This window comes from Scyliorhinus canicula, chromosome 4, assembly GCF_902713615.1.
Source record: "Scyliorhinus canicula chromosome 4, sScyCan1.1, whole genome shotgun sequence".
Lineage (NCBI taxonomy): Eukaryota > Metazoa > Chordata > Chondrichthyes > Carcharhiniformes > Scyliorhinidae > Scyliorhinus > Scyliorhinus canicula.
Window position 1 is genome coordinate 232,871,770 of NC_052149.1, and position 14,661 is coordinate 232,886,430.

At 52.5% G+C, this 14,661-nt stretch overlaps 1 protein-coding gene across 1 annotated transcript; it reads right to left on the reverse strand.

The window, feature by feature from the left end:
- Nucleotides 1–11,027: 11,027 nt before the first annotated feature.
- On the reverse strand, nt 11,028–14,474 carry LOC119964282 (proline-rich protein 36-like). Its single transcript, XM_038793559.1, has 4 exons — nt 14,455–14,474; nt 13,565–13,764; nt 12,214–13,507; nt 11,028–11,895 (listed from the first exon to the last, which is right to left on the reverse strand). Exons 1-4 carry the CDS (start codon nt 14,472–14,474, stop codon nt 11,796–11,798), a joined length of 1,614 nt encoding a protein of 537 aa, XP_038649487.1. The 3' UTR covers nt 11,028–11,795.
- Nucleotides 14,475–14,661: the final 187 nt, after the last annotated feature.

Below are 14,661 nucleotides of genomic sequence, written 5' to 3' on the forward strand. Positions count from 1 at the left end.
TGTACGATTATTTGTTGGAAAGCCTAAGGCGACCAAGGGATGTCGAAAACCTAGAAACGGAACGGAATCCGGGGGAAAAGTGGGGGGTTCAGTGTGAGGGAAGATAGCAGGAACAGGCTCGCGAGTGGGGCCATGCCCATTACAGTGGGCACGCTCGCCGAGGTGATGGCGGGGGAGTTTGAGCGGCTGGTTTTCCAGCACCTTAACAGGCATCACAAGGAAATGATGGCCTCGCTCAAGGAGTGGGTGGATGGGATTCTTGCCCCGATAAAGGAGGCGAGAGCAAGGAGAGGTGTTGAAGGGGGTGGAGGAGGCACTGTCACAGCACAGCGACCAGTTCACCTCGATGGGAGAGGAGCTGCTGAGGGTGGTGGAGAGCAACCGAGGGCTGAGAACCACGGTGGAAAACCTGGAGAACAAAGGCAGAATCTAAGGATCGTGGGGCTGGAGGGCCGGAGGCCGACGGAGTACTTTGCAGAGATCTTTGTCAAGTTGTTGGGGGAGGAGGTGGTGGCTGACCGGGGGGGGGGGGGGGGGGGGTACGTAATAGTAGTGGGTGCTTTGGAGGGGAGGTTTATGGTGGTGGTTAGTCTATATGCCCTGAATTGGGATGACGGAGGATTTATGAAGAAGATGTTTGTTGGCTGCCATACTGAATTTGGACACACAACAGTTAATACTGGGGGGGGGCTTGAATACACTGCTGAATCCAAAGGTGAATAGGCCCCTGCAACCCCGGCCTGCCCTCGGGGCCGGGGGGGGGGGGGGGGCAGTAATGAGGGAGGGGCGAACCCGTGGAGGGTTTTGCACCCGAGGGATAGGGGAAGGAGCTATTGGCCAGGGTGAGGAAGGTCTTCGGCGATTGTTATCTCGGACCATGTTCCACATTGGGTGGATGTGGTCCAGGAGAAGGGGCCGGCACAGAGGTTGGACGTGGGATTGTTGGCGGACCCAATTTTTTCTACAATTGAGAAAGGTGATTGAGGACTATGTAGGGTTTCATAGGAACAGGGAAAGCCGGCTTCAGTGGTGTGTGAATGGTTGAGAGCAGCAGTGAGGAGCCTGGTGGACAGAGAGAGGAGAGGAGCGGCAGCGGTTAGTAGAGAATATTTTGGAGATGGACGGAAGGTAGACAGAGTATCCGACTCCACATCATCTGGTGAGGAAGAAGGAGTGACAGGCGAGGTTTGACCTTCCGTCCGTAGGAAAGGCGGTTCAGCAGTTGAGGTGGGCGAGGTGGGCAGTGTATGAGTACAGGGAGAAGGTCAGCCGCTTGTTGACGGGCCAGCTCTGCCGGCAGGCGGCTGCGAGAGAGATTGTTTGGGTCTGGGATGGGACAGAGGAGTTGGTGGTGACACTGGAACAGGTGAACAAAGCATTTGAGGTGGTCTCTAAGAATTTGTATATGTCAGAGCCTCCGGAGGATCAATTAAATATGAGGGAGTTCCTGGGGTGTGTATCCCGAAGTAGGAGAGGAGGAGAGGACAGGGCTGGAGGAGCCAGTGGGAGCGAAAGAAGTGCGGGTGGCGATAATAATAATCTAAAATGAATCTGCATTAGTGTTACATTAAGATAATGATAGAATCTTTTATTGGTAGAGGGATTGAGTTTCGGAGCCATGAGGTCATGCTGCAGCTGTACAAAACTGGTGCGGCAGCATTTGGAGTATTGCATGCAATTCTGGTCGCCGCATTATAGGAAGGATGTGGAAGCATTGGAAAGGGTGCAGAGGAGATTTACCAGAATGTTGCCTGGTATGGAGGGAAGATCTTATGAGGAAAGGCTGAGGGACTTGAGGCTGTTTTCGTTTGAGAGAAGAGGTTAAGAGGTGACTTAATAGAGGCATACAAAATGATCAGAGGATTAGATAAGGTGGACAGTGAGAGCCTTTTTCCTCGGATGGTGATGTCTAGCACGAGGGGACATAGCTTTAAATTGAGGGGAGATAGATATAGGACAGATGTCAGAGGTAGGTTCTTTACTCAGAGAGTAGTAAGGGCATGGAATGACCTGCCTGCAACAGTAGTGGACTCGCCAACATTAAGGGCATTTAAATGGTCATTGGATAAACATATGGACGATAAGGGAATAGTGTAGATGGGCTTTAGAGGGCTTTCACAGGTCGGCGCAACATCGAGGGCCGAAGGGCCTGTTCTGCATTGCAATGTTCTATGTTCTATATTCATAGAATTTACAAAGAATTTTTTAACACTGCAATGAAGTTACTGTGAAAATCCCCTCGTCACCACACTGAGGAGGAATTCAAAATGTCCAATTCACCTAACATGCAGTCTTTCGAGACTTGTGGGAGGAAACCGGAACACCCGGAGGAAACCCACAAAGACACACGGAGCATGTGCAGACTCCGCACACACAAATAGGGAAGTTGCAGACGGGTAAAGCGTCGAGGCCAGACTGTTTCCCGGTGGAGTTTTAGAAAAGGTTTATGGATATGGAGTCTGCACATCCTCCCCGTGTGTGCGTGGGTTTCCTCCGGGTGCTCCGGTTTCCTCCCACAGTCCAAAGATGTGCGGGTTAGGTGGATTGGCCATGCTAAATTGCCCGTAGTGTATGGTTAATGGGGGGATTGTTGGGTTACGGGTGTACGGGTTACGTGGGTTTAAGTAGGGTGATCATTGCTCGGCACAACATCGAGGGCCGAAGGGCCTGTTCTGTGCTGTAATGTTCTATCTATCTATAAGCTGGCTGTGATGAATGTTATCAGTAGCTGCTATAATGGTACCTTACCTTTAATGCGTTGGCCCTTTAAGACCGGGCTTGGAACCCTGGGGGACTCCGTCTCTGGCTCCACCCCCAGGAAACGGTATATAGGATGGGGCAGCATGTGATGAGCACACTTCTCGGCTGCTGTTCAGTTCTGAGATGATTAAAGCCTTTGAATCATCTATCTTCTCTCCTGTGTCGTGATTGAGGGTATCTCAGTGGCACTGCTGTTGGTGGAGATGTTTGAAGATGCGGTGGCCAAGGGGAAACCACTGGAGACAATGGGACAGGCATCCATTTCATTGCTGCTGAAAAGGGACAAGGACCCGGTGGCGTGTGGGTCGCATGGGCCAACATCTCTGTTGAATGTGGATGCCAAGATTTTGGCGAAGGTGCTGGCACTCAGGTTGGAGGAGTGCTTCCCGAAGGTGATTGGAGAGGACCAGACGGGGTTCGTAAAGGGCAGACAGTTGTCGTCAAACGTCTGTTGAATGTGGTGCTTTCTTCAGCAGAGGGGAGGGAGTTTGAGCTGGTGCTGCTGCTGGATGCAGGAAAAGCATTTGATCCTGTGGAGTGGAGCTGTATGTTTGTGGTGTTGGAGAAGTTTGGGATTGGGCCTAGGTTTGTGGAATGGATAAAATTGTTGTATAAGGAGCCGATGGCTTGTGTGCGCATAAATGCGATGATTCAGGGTACTTGGCGTTGCATCGGGGAACTCGGTAGAGGTACCCCCTGTCTCCCCTCTTTGTGCTGGCAATAGAGCTCTTGGCCATAGCGCTGATGTGCTGGGATAAATGGAGGGGGGTGATGGTGGGGGGGCTTGCGGTTGAAGTATCGAGTGTCCCCGTATGCTGATGACCTGTTGCTGTGTCCCTCCAACCCGGGCTCCTCAGTGGGGGATTAAGTGGGACTGCTTTGGAGACTTGGGGCTTTTTCAGGCTACAAGTTAAATTTGGGAATAAGTGAGCGTTTTGTGGTGTCTTCACTGGAGGTGGGAGCCAGGTTGAGGGGGATGGGGGCGGAGGGTTTGCCCTTTCTGCTGGCAACAACCCACTTTAGGTATCTGGGAGTGCAGGTGGCTCAGGACTGGGACCTGGTGGCACCACGGTTAGCACTGTTGCTTCACAGCTCCAGGGTCCCAGATTCGATACCCGGCTTGGGTCACTGTCTGTGTGGATTCTGCACGTTCTCCCCGTGTGTGCGTGGGTTTCCTCCGGATGCTCCGGTTTCCTCCCAGAGTCCAAAGATGTGCGGGTTAGGTGAATAGGGCATTCTGAATTCTCCCTCGGTGTACCCGAGCAGGCACCGGAGTGTGGAGACTCGGGGATTGTCACAGTAACTTCATTGCAGTGTTAATGTGAGCCTACTTGTGACGCTGCTAAAGATTATGTAAGTTGAACGTTACGAGTCTGGTGGGCTGGGTCATGGGGGATGTTTCGAGGTGAGATAGCCTTCCCCTATCGTTGGCAGGCTGCGCGCAGACAGTTAAGATGAACATTTTGCCGCGCTTTTTATTTTTGATTCAGTGCTTATCCGTCTTTTTGCCCAAATGGTTTTTCATTGGGGTGAGTAGGTCGGTTTTGTCATTTGTGTGGACAGGTAAGGTGGCAAGGATTAGGAGGAGGGTGCTTCAGAGAGGCCATAGTCAGTTTGGCCCTTCCGAACCTGTTGGACTATTATTGGGCGCCGAACGCGGAGAAGGTGCGGGGTTGGAGTAGGGAGACGCTGGCTTTGTGGGGTGAGGATGGAGGCAGGCTCCCATAAAGGGTCGGGAGGGATGCACGGTGGCGCAGTGGGTTAGCCCTGCTGCCTCACGGCACCGAGGTCCCAGGTTCGATCCCGGCCCTGGGTCACTGTCCGTGTGGAGTTTGCACATTCTCCCCGTGTCTGCGTGGGTTTCGCACCCACAACCCAAAAGATGTGCAGGGTAGGTGGATTGGCCACGCTAAATTGCCCCTTAATTGGAAAAAATGAATTGGGTACTCGAAATTAAAAGAAAAAACTTTTTTAAAAATAAAGGGTCGGGGTCGCAGGCGCTGGCAGCGATGCCGCTCACGTTTGCCACATGGAAGTGCCCGGGGTGTCCGTGCTGGTGGCCACACTGAAAATGTGGAGGCAGTTTCGGCAGCACTTGAGGTTGGGGGCAGGGTCAAAGTTGATGCCGATCCGAGGGAACCACGGGTTTGAGCCAGTGAGGATTGACGCGAGGTTTCGGGGATGGGAGGGGCGATGGAGATGAAGGACTTATTTATAGAGGCTGTTTGCAAGTTTGGAGGAATGGGGGAGATGTTTGGGAGGTTTTCAGGTATATGCAGGTGCGGGACCAGAACCACCTTTCTGGTGGGTCCCCCCTCCTCGTTGCTGGAGGGGGTGTTGTCGGTGATGGTGTTGGTGGGGAGGGGGGGTCCCTCAGCAATCTTTGGGGGGGGTTTTGGAGGAGGATAGGGTGTCTCCGGAGGGGGCTAAGGCCACGTGGGAGGAGGAGCTGGGGATGTCGCTGGAATAGGCAGTGTTTTGAGGTGCTGCGGAGGGTGAATGTCTCAATCTTGTGCGCGAGGCTGGGGCTGATACAACTAAAGGTGGGACACAGGGCGCACCCGACAAAGTCGGGGATGAGCCGGCTGTTTGAGGGGGTGGAGGATATTTGTGAGCGGTGTGGCGGGGTGGGGGGCAGTCAATAACGTACATTTGTTCTGGTCATTCTTCAGCACCTTGTCGGCGATCCTGCACGTGTCCCCTGGGGGCCACATTCGGGTGTCAGATCTGCCGGAGTTGCAGGCGAGAGCGGGAGCAGATGTTTTAGCCTTCGCCTTGTTGATCAGCTGAATCCTGTTGGGGCGGAGGTCAGTCTCTGCCTTGTACATCGGGGTGGGTGGGGGATTTAATGGAGTTCTTGTACTTGGAAAAGGTGAAATTTGCTTTGGGGGCGAGCGAGGGATTCCACAAGAGCTGGGGCTTGTTTATATTACATTTCAAGGAGCTGGTTACCGTCGACTGTTAGGGGGGTGCTGGGGAGGTGGGTTATAGGGTGTTGTGGGAGGGGGGGGGGGGCAGGTTTGCGGTTTTGTGTTGGTTTTACTTTGTAATGTTAGGTGTTTTGAACATTATAATGTTAAAACTTGAATAAAAATTAAAAAGCAGTTCAGAGAAGCTTTACTAGACCAAAAACCAGGAATGGGCAGGTTGTTTTATGAGGAGAGGTTGGGTTTGTATCCGCTGGAGCTTTGAAGAAGAAGCAACTTGATCAAAACCTTTAACACCCTGATTGGTATTGACAGGGTGGATGTGGAGAGGATGGTGGCACGGTAGCATAGTGGTTAGCACTGGTGCCTCACAGCACCAGGGACCCGGATTCCATTCCCGGTTTGGGTCACTGTCTGTGCGGAGTCTGCACGTTCTCCCCGTGTCTATGTGGGTTTCCTCCGGGTGCTCCGGTTTCCTCCCACAGTCCAAAGATGTGCAGGTTAAGTGGATTGGCCATGCTAAATTGTCTCATAGTGTCCAAAGGTTACTTGGGTTACGGGGATAGGGTGGAGGTGTGGGCTTAAGTAGGGTGCTCTTTCAAGGGCCAGTGATTGATTGATTGATTGTCACATGTACCGAAGTACAGTGAAATGTATTTTTCTGCGGCCAAGGGAACGTACACAGTACGTATATGGTAGTCAAAAAGAATAATCAACGGAGTACATTGAGAAATAGTATATCAACAAACAGTGATTGGTTACAGTGCGGAACAAGGGGCCAATCAAAGCAAATGCATGAGCAAAAGCAGCATAGGGCGTTGTGAAACGTGTTCTTACAGAGAACAGATCAGTCCGAGGGGGAGTCATTGAGGAGTCTTGTAGCTGTGGGGAAGAAGCTGTTCCTATGTCTGGATGTGTGGGTCTTTAGACTTCTGTACCTTCTGCCTGATGGAAGGGTCTGGAAGGAGGCAAAGCCTGGGTGGGATGGGTCTCTGATAATGCTGTCTGCCTTCCTGAGGCAGTGGTGGGGGTGGCAAGCTTGTGTGATGCATTGGGCTGAGTTCACCACCCTCTGCAGTTTATTGCGATCTTGGGCCGAGCAGTTGCCATACCAGGCTGTGATGCAGCCGGATAGGATGCTCTCAATGGCAGATCTGTAGAAGTTTGTGAGAGTCAAGATAGACATGCTAAATTTCTTTAGCTTCCGTAGGAAGTAGAGACATTGTTGGGCTTCCTTGACTGTTGCGTCAATGCGAGTGGGCCAGGACAGACTGTTGGTGATGGTGACCCCCAGAAACTTAAAGCTATCGACCATCTCCACTTTGGAGCCATTGATGTAGATGGGGGAGGGGTGGGGTGTCGTGCTACGCTTCCTGATATCAATGATCAGTCCTTTGGTCTTTCCGACAATTAGGGATAGGTTGTTTTCGGTACACCATGCAACCAAGTGATTTATCTTCCTTCTGTAGTCTGGTTCATCGTTGTTTGAGATACGACCCACTACAGTCGTGCCATCCGCAAACATATAGAATTGGAGTTACATCTTGCCACAGTTGTGTGTGTAGATTTGAGGGGCCTCCTTCTGCACTGTAAATTCTATGATCTGATCTATTTTCCTCTTGTCAGAGAAACTAGACCTAAGGGTCACTTTTTAAAAATAAGGGGTCACTCATTCAAGAAGCTGATGGGACAACATTTTTCTCTCAGACGTAAGCGTGTCTCCAGAACTCTCTTCCTCAAAAGGCAGTAGGAGCAATCTTGGAATATGTTTAAGGCAGAGCTGGATAGCTTCTTGATTAACCAGGGGGTGAAAGGTTATCGGGGGTCGGCAGGATTGTGGGGTTCAGGTTACAATCCGATCAGCCGTGATCTTATTGAAAGGCGGAGCAGGCTCGAGGGGCCGAATGGCCTACTCTTGCATGAAGCAGGTGAGAGCAGCCCCACCCAGCTGAACGACAGTGGCGAGATGTTGGAGGAGGATGGTGCGGTCAGCCTGTCAGGGGCTGTGGAGAGGAGAAGGAGGGAAACCGTACCTTTACAAGGAATAAAAACAGAACGTGTTGGAAAAACTCAGCAGGTCTGGCAGCGTCTGTGGAGAAGAGTAGAGTAAACATTTTGAGTCCTCATAATTCTTCCTCAGAGCTTCTTTGACAAGGACTGTTTCAGCTCTGTGACACGGGCAGAAAGCTGATTTAGAATCCATACAATCCCTGCAGTGCAGAAGGAGGCCATTCGGCCCATTGAGTCTGCATGGACCCTCTGAAAGAGCACTCTACGTAGGCCCACTGCCCCGCCCTATCCCCGTAACCCCACCTAACCCGCACACCTTTGGGCTGTGGGAGGAAACCGGAGCACCCGGAGGAAACCCACGTAGACACGGGGAGAAAGTGCAAACTCCACACAGTCACCCAAGGCCAGAATTGAACCTAAGTTCCTGGGTGCTGTGAGGCAGCAATGCTAACCACTCTGCCACCTGTGAGGGGGAGGGGGACCTGAAGAGGGAGGAAAGTGAATAGTATTGGTTAATGTGGGAGCCAGGGAGGGAAGGTCAGAGGTTTTGTGGAAATGGACCTGGAGGTTTTCAAAACTCCTGGAATGCAAATGAAACCTTGTTCACAACAAAGCTTCTCCTTAAACCGTGGGCTGGATTCTTTGGTCGCCGATGCCATAATCGCGTTCGGCGATCGACTGGAGAATCCCTGGTTGTGCCGAAATTGGGGGCGCCGCCACTTTTGCAATGTTCCGCCCCCTTGAAAATGGTGTACTCACGGAGTATGCCGCTCGCCATTGGGACGGCCTCAGGACGTCACCTGAGGCCCTCCCCCGAGGCTACGCCCGCGATGGGCTGAGTTCCCGATGGCGTGGAACACATGTCCTATTTACTTTGGGAACCCGGCGTGGTGGCTGCGGACTGGGTCCAGCGCCGCCACAATCGGGTGGGAGCCGTTCCGCGGGCAGGGTGTGCTTTGGCGGGGGCTGGGGGCACTGGTGGGGGTGTTCCAGGAGTGGCGAGGCTGATTAGAGGGGGGGCAGTTCTTGGCAGGCCGGCGCCACGTTGCACGGCGCGACCACTGCAGGCCACCGCTGTGCATGCCGGCATCAGCACTTCATCTTCAAATCAGAGAATCCAGCCCCACATCTCCCCAGCTTCATCCTCACAAAATGTGCAAGGAGCTTGTGGACTTTGTCACCAAGGTTGAGAGAATTCAGCCAACTGCTTCACCACATTCCTCCCCTGAACTTGCTACTTTTTCAGCTTCTCCCCTATATCCCCTCGTTCCCGATCGGTGCATCTTGTGTGGGAACCAATCTGCTGCTGCCTCCGCAGTTATTGATTGGGGGTGGGGAAGGTTTTATCTCACTCTTCCTGCCAGAGCTCACACTTCAGATATCTTAGCAAGGGTTAATGAAATAGGAGCCGGAGCAAAACGCGAAGAGGATTTGCGGAAGACTATTGAAGAGTATCGAGGCCGAGTGCTGTCAGGAGAGTTCCGCTGATGCCCGCAGGCTCAAATTATTACAAATTGCCACCACGCTCATTTTCACATTTTCATTTATTTAATAAACGATGGGTTGTTCACAACATCTCTCTCCACCAATCCCTGCGCTCACATTGTGAAAGCATCTCCTTCAAGAATAGTTTTCATTGGCTGCAACTTGAATGAATACAAGGCAAAGAGCCCAAAATTTCTGGCGACGAGGAGGAAATTTGAAGTGGCTCCAGGTTATCCCAGCCCCCTTTAAATTCCCATGGGGGGAGGGGAGGGGGAGCCCAGTGCCGAGCCTTTCCCACACAAAGGAGGACTACCTAGGAAGTTAGAACATGAGAAATAGGAACAGGGTTGGGCTAAATGTCCTAAACAGCCAGCTTAGTTTGGATCATCCATTAATCTTCTCCACCTGTGTGAATACGAGCTTCGTCCAAGCAATCCGTTAGAATTCACCCCCGGAGGGAGGAGAGCAGGGCGCCAATCCCTCACATTCCCCAGGACCTTGCCCGTTATGCCACTCATGGGTCTCCATGCAATTCACTGCCAACAGGGAGCTGGCGTGAGTCCTTTTGATGCCTTTGCAAAGAATCACACCCCTTTGCTAGACTAAATGGGTGTTGATTCCACAAGGATTACCTGGATTCAGAAGGTTATTAGCTGCACTGACAGTCGAGGAATATTTCTCACTAACTATTGTCTTTGGTGTAGAAGAATCTCACACGGTATTAATTGGTGGCAGTGGTGGGGAGGGAGGAGGGGGGGGGAGGGAGCGAGTACCCCCCTCCAAGGTTATAGAACATAGAACATAGAACAGTACAGCACAGAACAGGCCCTTCGGCCCTCGATGTTGTGCCGAGCCACGATCACCCTACTCAAACCCACGTATCCACCCTATACCCGTAACCCAACAACCCCCCCCCCCCTTAACCTTACTTTTTAGGACACTACGGGCAATTTAGCATGGCCAATCCACCTAACCCGCACATCTTTGGACTGTGGGAGGAAACCGGAGCACCTGGAGGAAACCCACGCACACACGGGGAGGACGTGCAGACTCCGCACAGACAGTGACCCAGCCGGGAATCGAACCTGGGACCCTGGAGCTGTGAAGCATTTATGCTAACCACCATGCTACCGTGCTGCCCACTAGGGTTATATTGGGACAAGTGCTACCACAATGGCTTTTGGGGGAGGATTCACTGGAAAGAAACCGAGATTAGCATGAGATTGCCAGGACTGTTCGGGTACACAGAGGGAGAATTCGGAATGTCCAATTCACCTAACAAGCATGTCTTTCAGGAATTGTGGGAGGAAACCGGAGGAACCCCACGCAGGCACGGGGAGAACATGCAGACTCCACACAGACAGTGACCCAAGCCGGGAATCGAACCTGGGTCCCTGGTGCTGTGAAGCAACAGTGCTAACCACAGTACTAACCAGCCGCCCTGAGTGAACCAGATGGGTTTTTAGGCCATTGATGGTGTTTCCTGGTCACCAACCTTTATTTTATTAATTGAATTTACATTCCACCAGATGTTATGATGGGATTTGAACCAGTGACCCCAGGACACTTGCCGGTGCTTCTCGATTACGAGTCCAGTGACCTCACCACCACACCATCTCTCCTCCTCTGTTTCCATGAGAATTAAAGATTAAGGAGCGATCAAATTGAGGTGCCGAAGATGTCTAGGGTGAGGGAGATAAGAATTTCCTCTTGTTATGAACCATGCTGATGTTAAATGTGAGGGTATCCTAAAACCCAGAAGGGTAACGTGGAACACCTGTACATAGTGTGTGTTTTTTCTGGTATAATGTGAGGAATGGTATAGAACCCAGTGAGGAACAGTCCTGTTGTGTGAACAATTAATAAAGAATATTTATTAACTTAAAAGTAAAGCAAAAACACACACGACAAGAAGGACTATAATTAGTTACGACACTTAAGTAGACTGATGACTAAACGCATATCATTTTACATGAAAATATCCCTTGGACCACAACTACCGACATTTACCTGAACTCTCAGACAGCCCTTTTCCTAAACAGCATCCAACTTTGAGCACTTTATGAGTTTAATCCAGCAAATAATTACCACAAGAAGGTTAAGGTGGCCAAGGTCGGGAAATAGTGTCCAGGTTCAGCGAAGGTGGAAAAATGGTTGTTGTATTTTGGGAGACTGTATCTGCAACTTGATGCAGTTCTGATGTTAGCTATCTCTCTCTTTCTCTAGTTAGGGTTCTGCAGTTATATTATTCTTTCCCTTGAATGTTATTCACCCTGTGGAGTCAGCTTTTGGCAGGTACGTGTCAGCTTTGTTCCATGTCCACCTCTGTAGCCCCATTGTTTACTCCAGTCACATGTGCACGTTGCTTGTTTTCCACTGATAGACAAATTCACATCTCATCATTTCTTGAGACATCTGCCTCTCAACTCCCTGTTTCACTTTGCCTTTTTAATCTTAATTTTACCCAATCGCTAACACTCTTGTGGGGGAGTCCAGAGAAAGGGGAACAAGTTTGCACTCGGAGCGAGGCTGTCATGGGCGGGTGTCAGGAGGCACTTCCTCGCACACAGGATGGGGGAAATCTGAAACTCCCTCGTCAACGGTTGCTGGGGGTCATATGGAGTTTTCAAAACTGAGATCAATAGTTTTCTTTTGGGTTCGAGCATCGAGGGGAATGGAATCAGCCTGGGCAGAGAGGGGAATGGAATCGGGCCTGGCAGAGAGGGTTAGAGCATCGAGGGGAATGGAATCAGGTCGGGCAGAGAGGGGAATGGAATCAGGTCGGGCAGAGAGGGTTAGAGCATCAAGGGGAATGGAATCAGGCCGGGCAGAGAGGGTTCGAGCATCGAGGGGAATGGAATCAGCCTGGGCAGAGAGGGGAATGGAATCGGGCCGGGCAGAGAGGGTTCGAGCATCGAGGGGAATGGAATCAGGTCGGGCAGAGAGGGGAATGGAATCGGGTCGGGCAGAGAGGGGAATGGAATCGGGCCGGGCAGAGAGGGTTCGAGCATCGAGGGGAATGGAATCAGGCCGGGCAGAGAGGGTTCGAGCATCGAGGGGAATGGAATCAGGTCGGGCAGAGAGGGGAATGGAATCAGCCTGGGCAGAGAGGGGAATGGAATCAGGCCGGGCAGAGAGGGTTCGAGCATCGAGGGGAATGGAATCAGGTCGGGCAGAGAGGGTTAGAGCATCGAGGGGAATGGAATCAGGTCGGGCAGAGAGGGTTCGAGCATCGAGGGGAATGGAATCGGGCCGGGCAGAAAGGGTTAGAGCATCGAGGGGAATGGAATCAGGTCGGGCAGAGAGGGTTCGAGCATCGAGGGGAATGGAATGGGGTCGGGCAGAAAGGGTTCGAGCATCGAGGGGAATGGAATCGGGCCGGGCAGAGAGGGGAATGGAATCGGGCCGGGCAGAGAGGGTTAGAGCATCGAGGGGAATGGAATGGGGTCGGGCAGAAAGGGTTTGAGCATCGAGGGGAATGGAATCGGGCCGGGCAGAGAGGGGAATTGAATCGGGCCGGGCAGAGAGGGTTAGAGCATCGAGGGGAATGGAATCAGGCCGGGCAGAGAGGGTTAGAGCATCGAGGGGAATGGAATCAGGTCGGGCAGAGAGGGTTAGAGCATCGAGGGGAATGGAATCAGGCCGGGCAGAGAGGGTTAGAGCATCGAGGGGAATGGAATCAGGTCGGGCAGAGAGGGTTAGAGCATCGAGGGGAATGGAATCAGGCTGGGCAGAGAGGGTTAGAGCATCGAGGGGAATGGAATCAGGCCGGGCAGAGAGGGTTCGAGCATCGAGGGGAATGGAATCAGGTCGGGCAGACAGGGTTAGAGCATCGAAGGGAATGGAATCAGGTCGGGCAGAGAGGGTTAGAGCATCGAGGGGAATGGAATCAGGCCGGGCAGAGAGGGTTAGAGCATCGAGGGGAATGGAATCAGGCTGGGCAGAGAGGGGAATGGAATCAGGTCGGGCAGAGAGGGTTAGAGCATCGAGGGGAATGGAATCAGGTCGGGCAGAGAGGGTTAGAGCATCGAGGGGAATGGAATCAGGTCGGGCAGAGAGGGTTAGAGCATCGAGGGGAATGGAATCAGGCCGGGCAGAGAGGGTTCGAGCATCGAGGGGAATGGAATCAGGTCGGGCAGAGAGGGTTAGAGCATCGAGGGGAATGGAATCAGGTCGGGCAGAGAGGGGAATGGAATCAGGCCGGGCAGAGAGGGTTAGAGCATCGAGGGGAATGGAATCAGGTCGGGCATCGAAGGGAATGGAATCAGGTCGGGCAGAGAGGGTTAGAGCATCGAGGGGAATGGAATCGGGCCGGGCAGAGAGGGTTCGAGCATCGAGGGAAATGGAATCAGGTCGAGCAGAGAGGGTTAGAGCATCGAGGGGAATGGAATCAGGCCGGGCAGAGAGGGTTAGAGCATCGAGGGAAATGGAATCGGGCCGGGCAGAAAGGGGAATGGAATCAGGCTGGGCAGAGAGGGTTAGAGCATCGAGGGGAATGGAATCAGGTCGGGCAGAGAGGGTTAGGATCCAGAGCGGCCATGATGTAACTGAAAGGCAGGAGAGGCTTGACGGGCTCAATGGTCTCCCCCCGGGGGTGGGGGGGGTGGGGGGGGGGGGGGGGGGGGGGGGGGGCGAGTGTGTTAATTTCCTCAGGGAATCTGTCGACCCTGTTTTTCCTGGGAATTCTATCAGTATATCAGCAGCAGAGACTTGGGAAGAGACAATGTTAAATATTCACTCAGGTGGCTTTCCTTCGCCAGGTGTCCAGCATTTTGTGCCAGTAAAGTGATCCCATCCCCAGGAATCTCAGGCCCTCCGGCCTGAACTGCAGCCAAAATCGGGATCAGATGGAATTCCGTATCCCACACCGTCCTTACAAACCCCCAACTTTCCAACTGGGAATTCAGTATCCCACACCGTCCTTACAAACCCCCAACTTTCCAACCGGGAATTCCGTATCCCACACCGTCCTTACAAACCCCCAACTTTCCAACCGGGAATTCCGTATTCCACACCGTCCTTACAAACCCCCAACTTTATAACCAGGGATTTTCCCTTCATTCTGCGACACTTGTACAAAATTAAAATGGATGCGACTCACAGCTATTTCTATTATTGTCAAACACCTCATATGCACTACACATTGAAACTCTATACTTCCCTCATGTGTGTTCCCTCCCTCCCCTCGTCCTCTTCACATCCTCACCTCCCCCACGCGCCCCTACCCCCTTTGCCGAACACAGCCCCCACCCTCTCCCTCTTCCCCTCCTACCCAACATGGCTTTCTCCCATCATGCGCACTCCCCCTCCCTACCTAACAGCTGTCTCCCCTCATACCCCCTCTCACTTGTTCCTACCACCCTTTCCCCCACCTAACCCCCCCCCCCCCCCCCCCCCACCAAGTACCCGATGTGGCCCGTCCCCCTTCCTCTCTGCCGCCTGACTTAATCATTCCCCCCACCACTCACGCCCTTCCCCA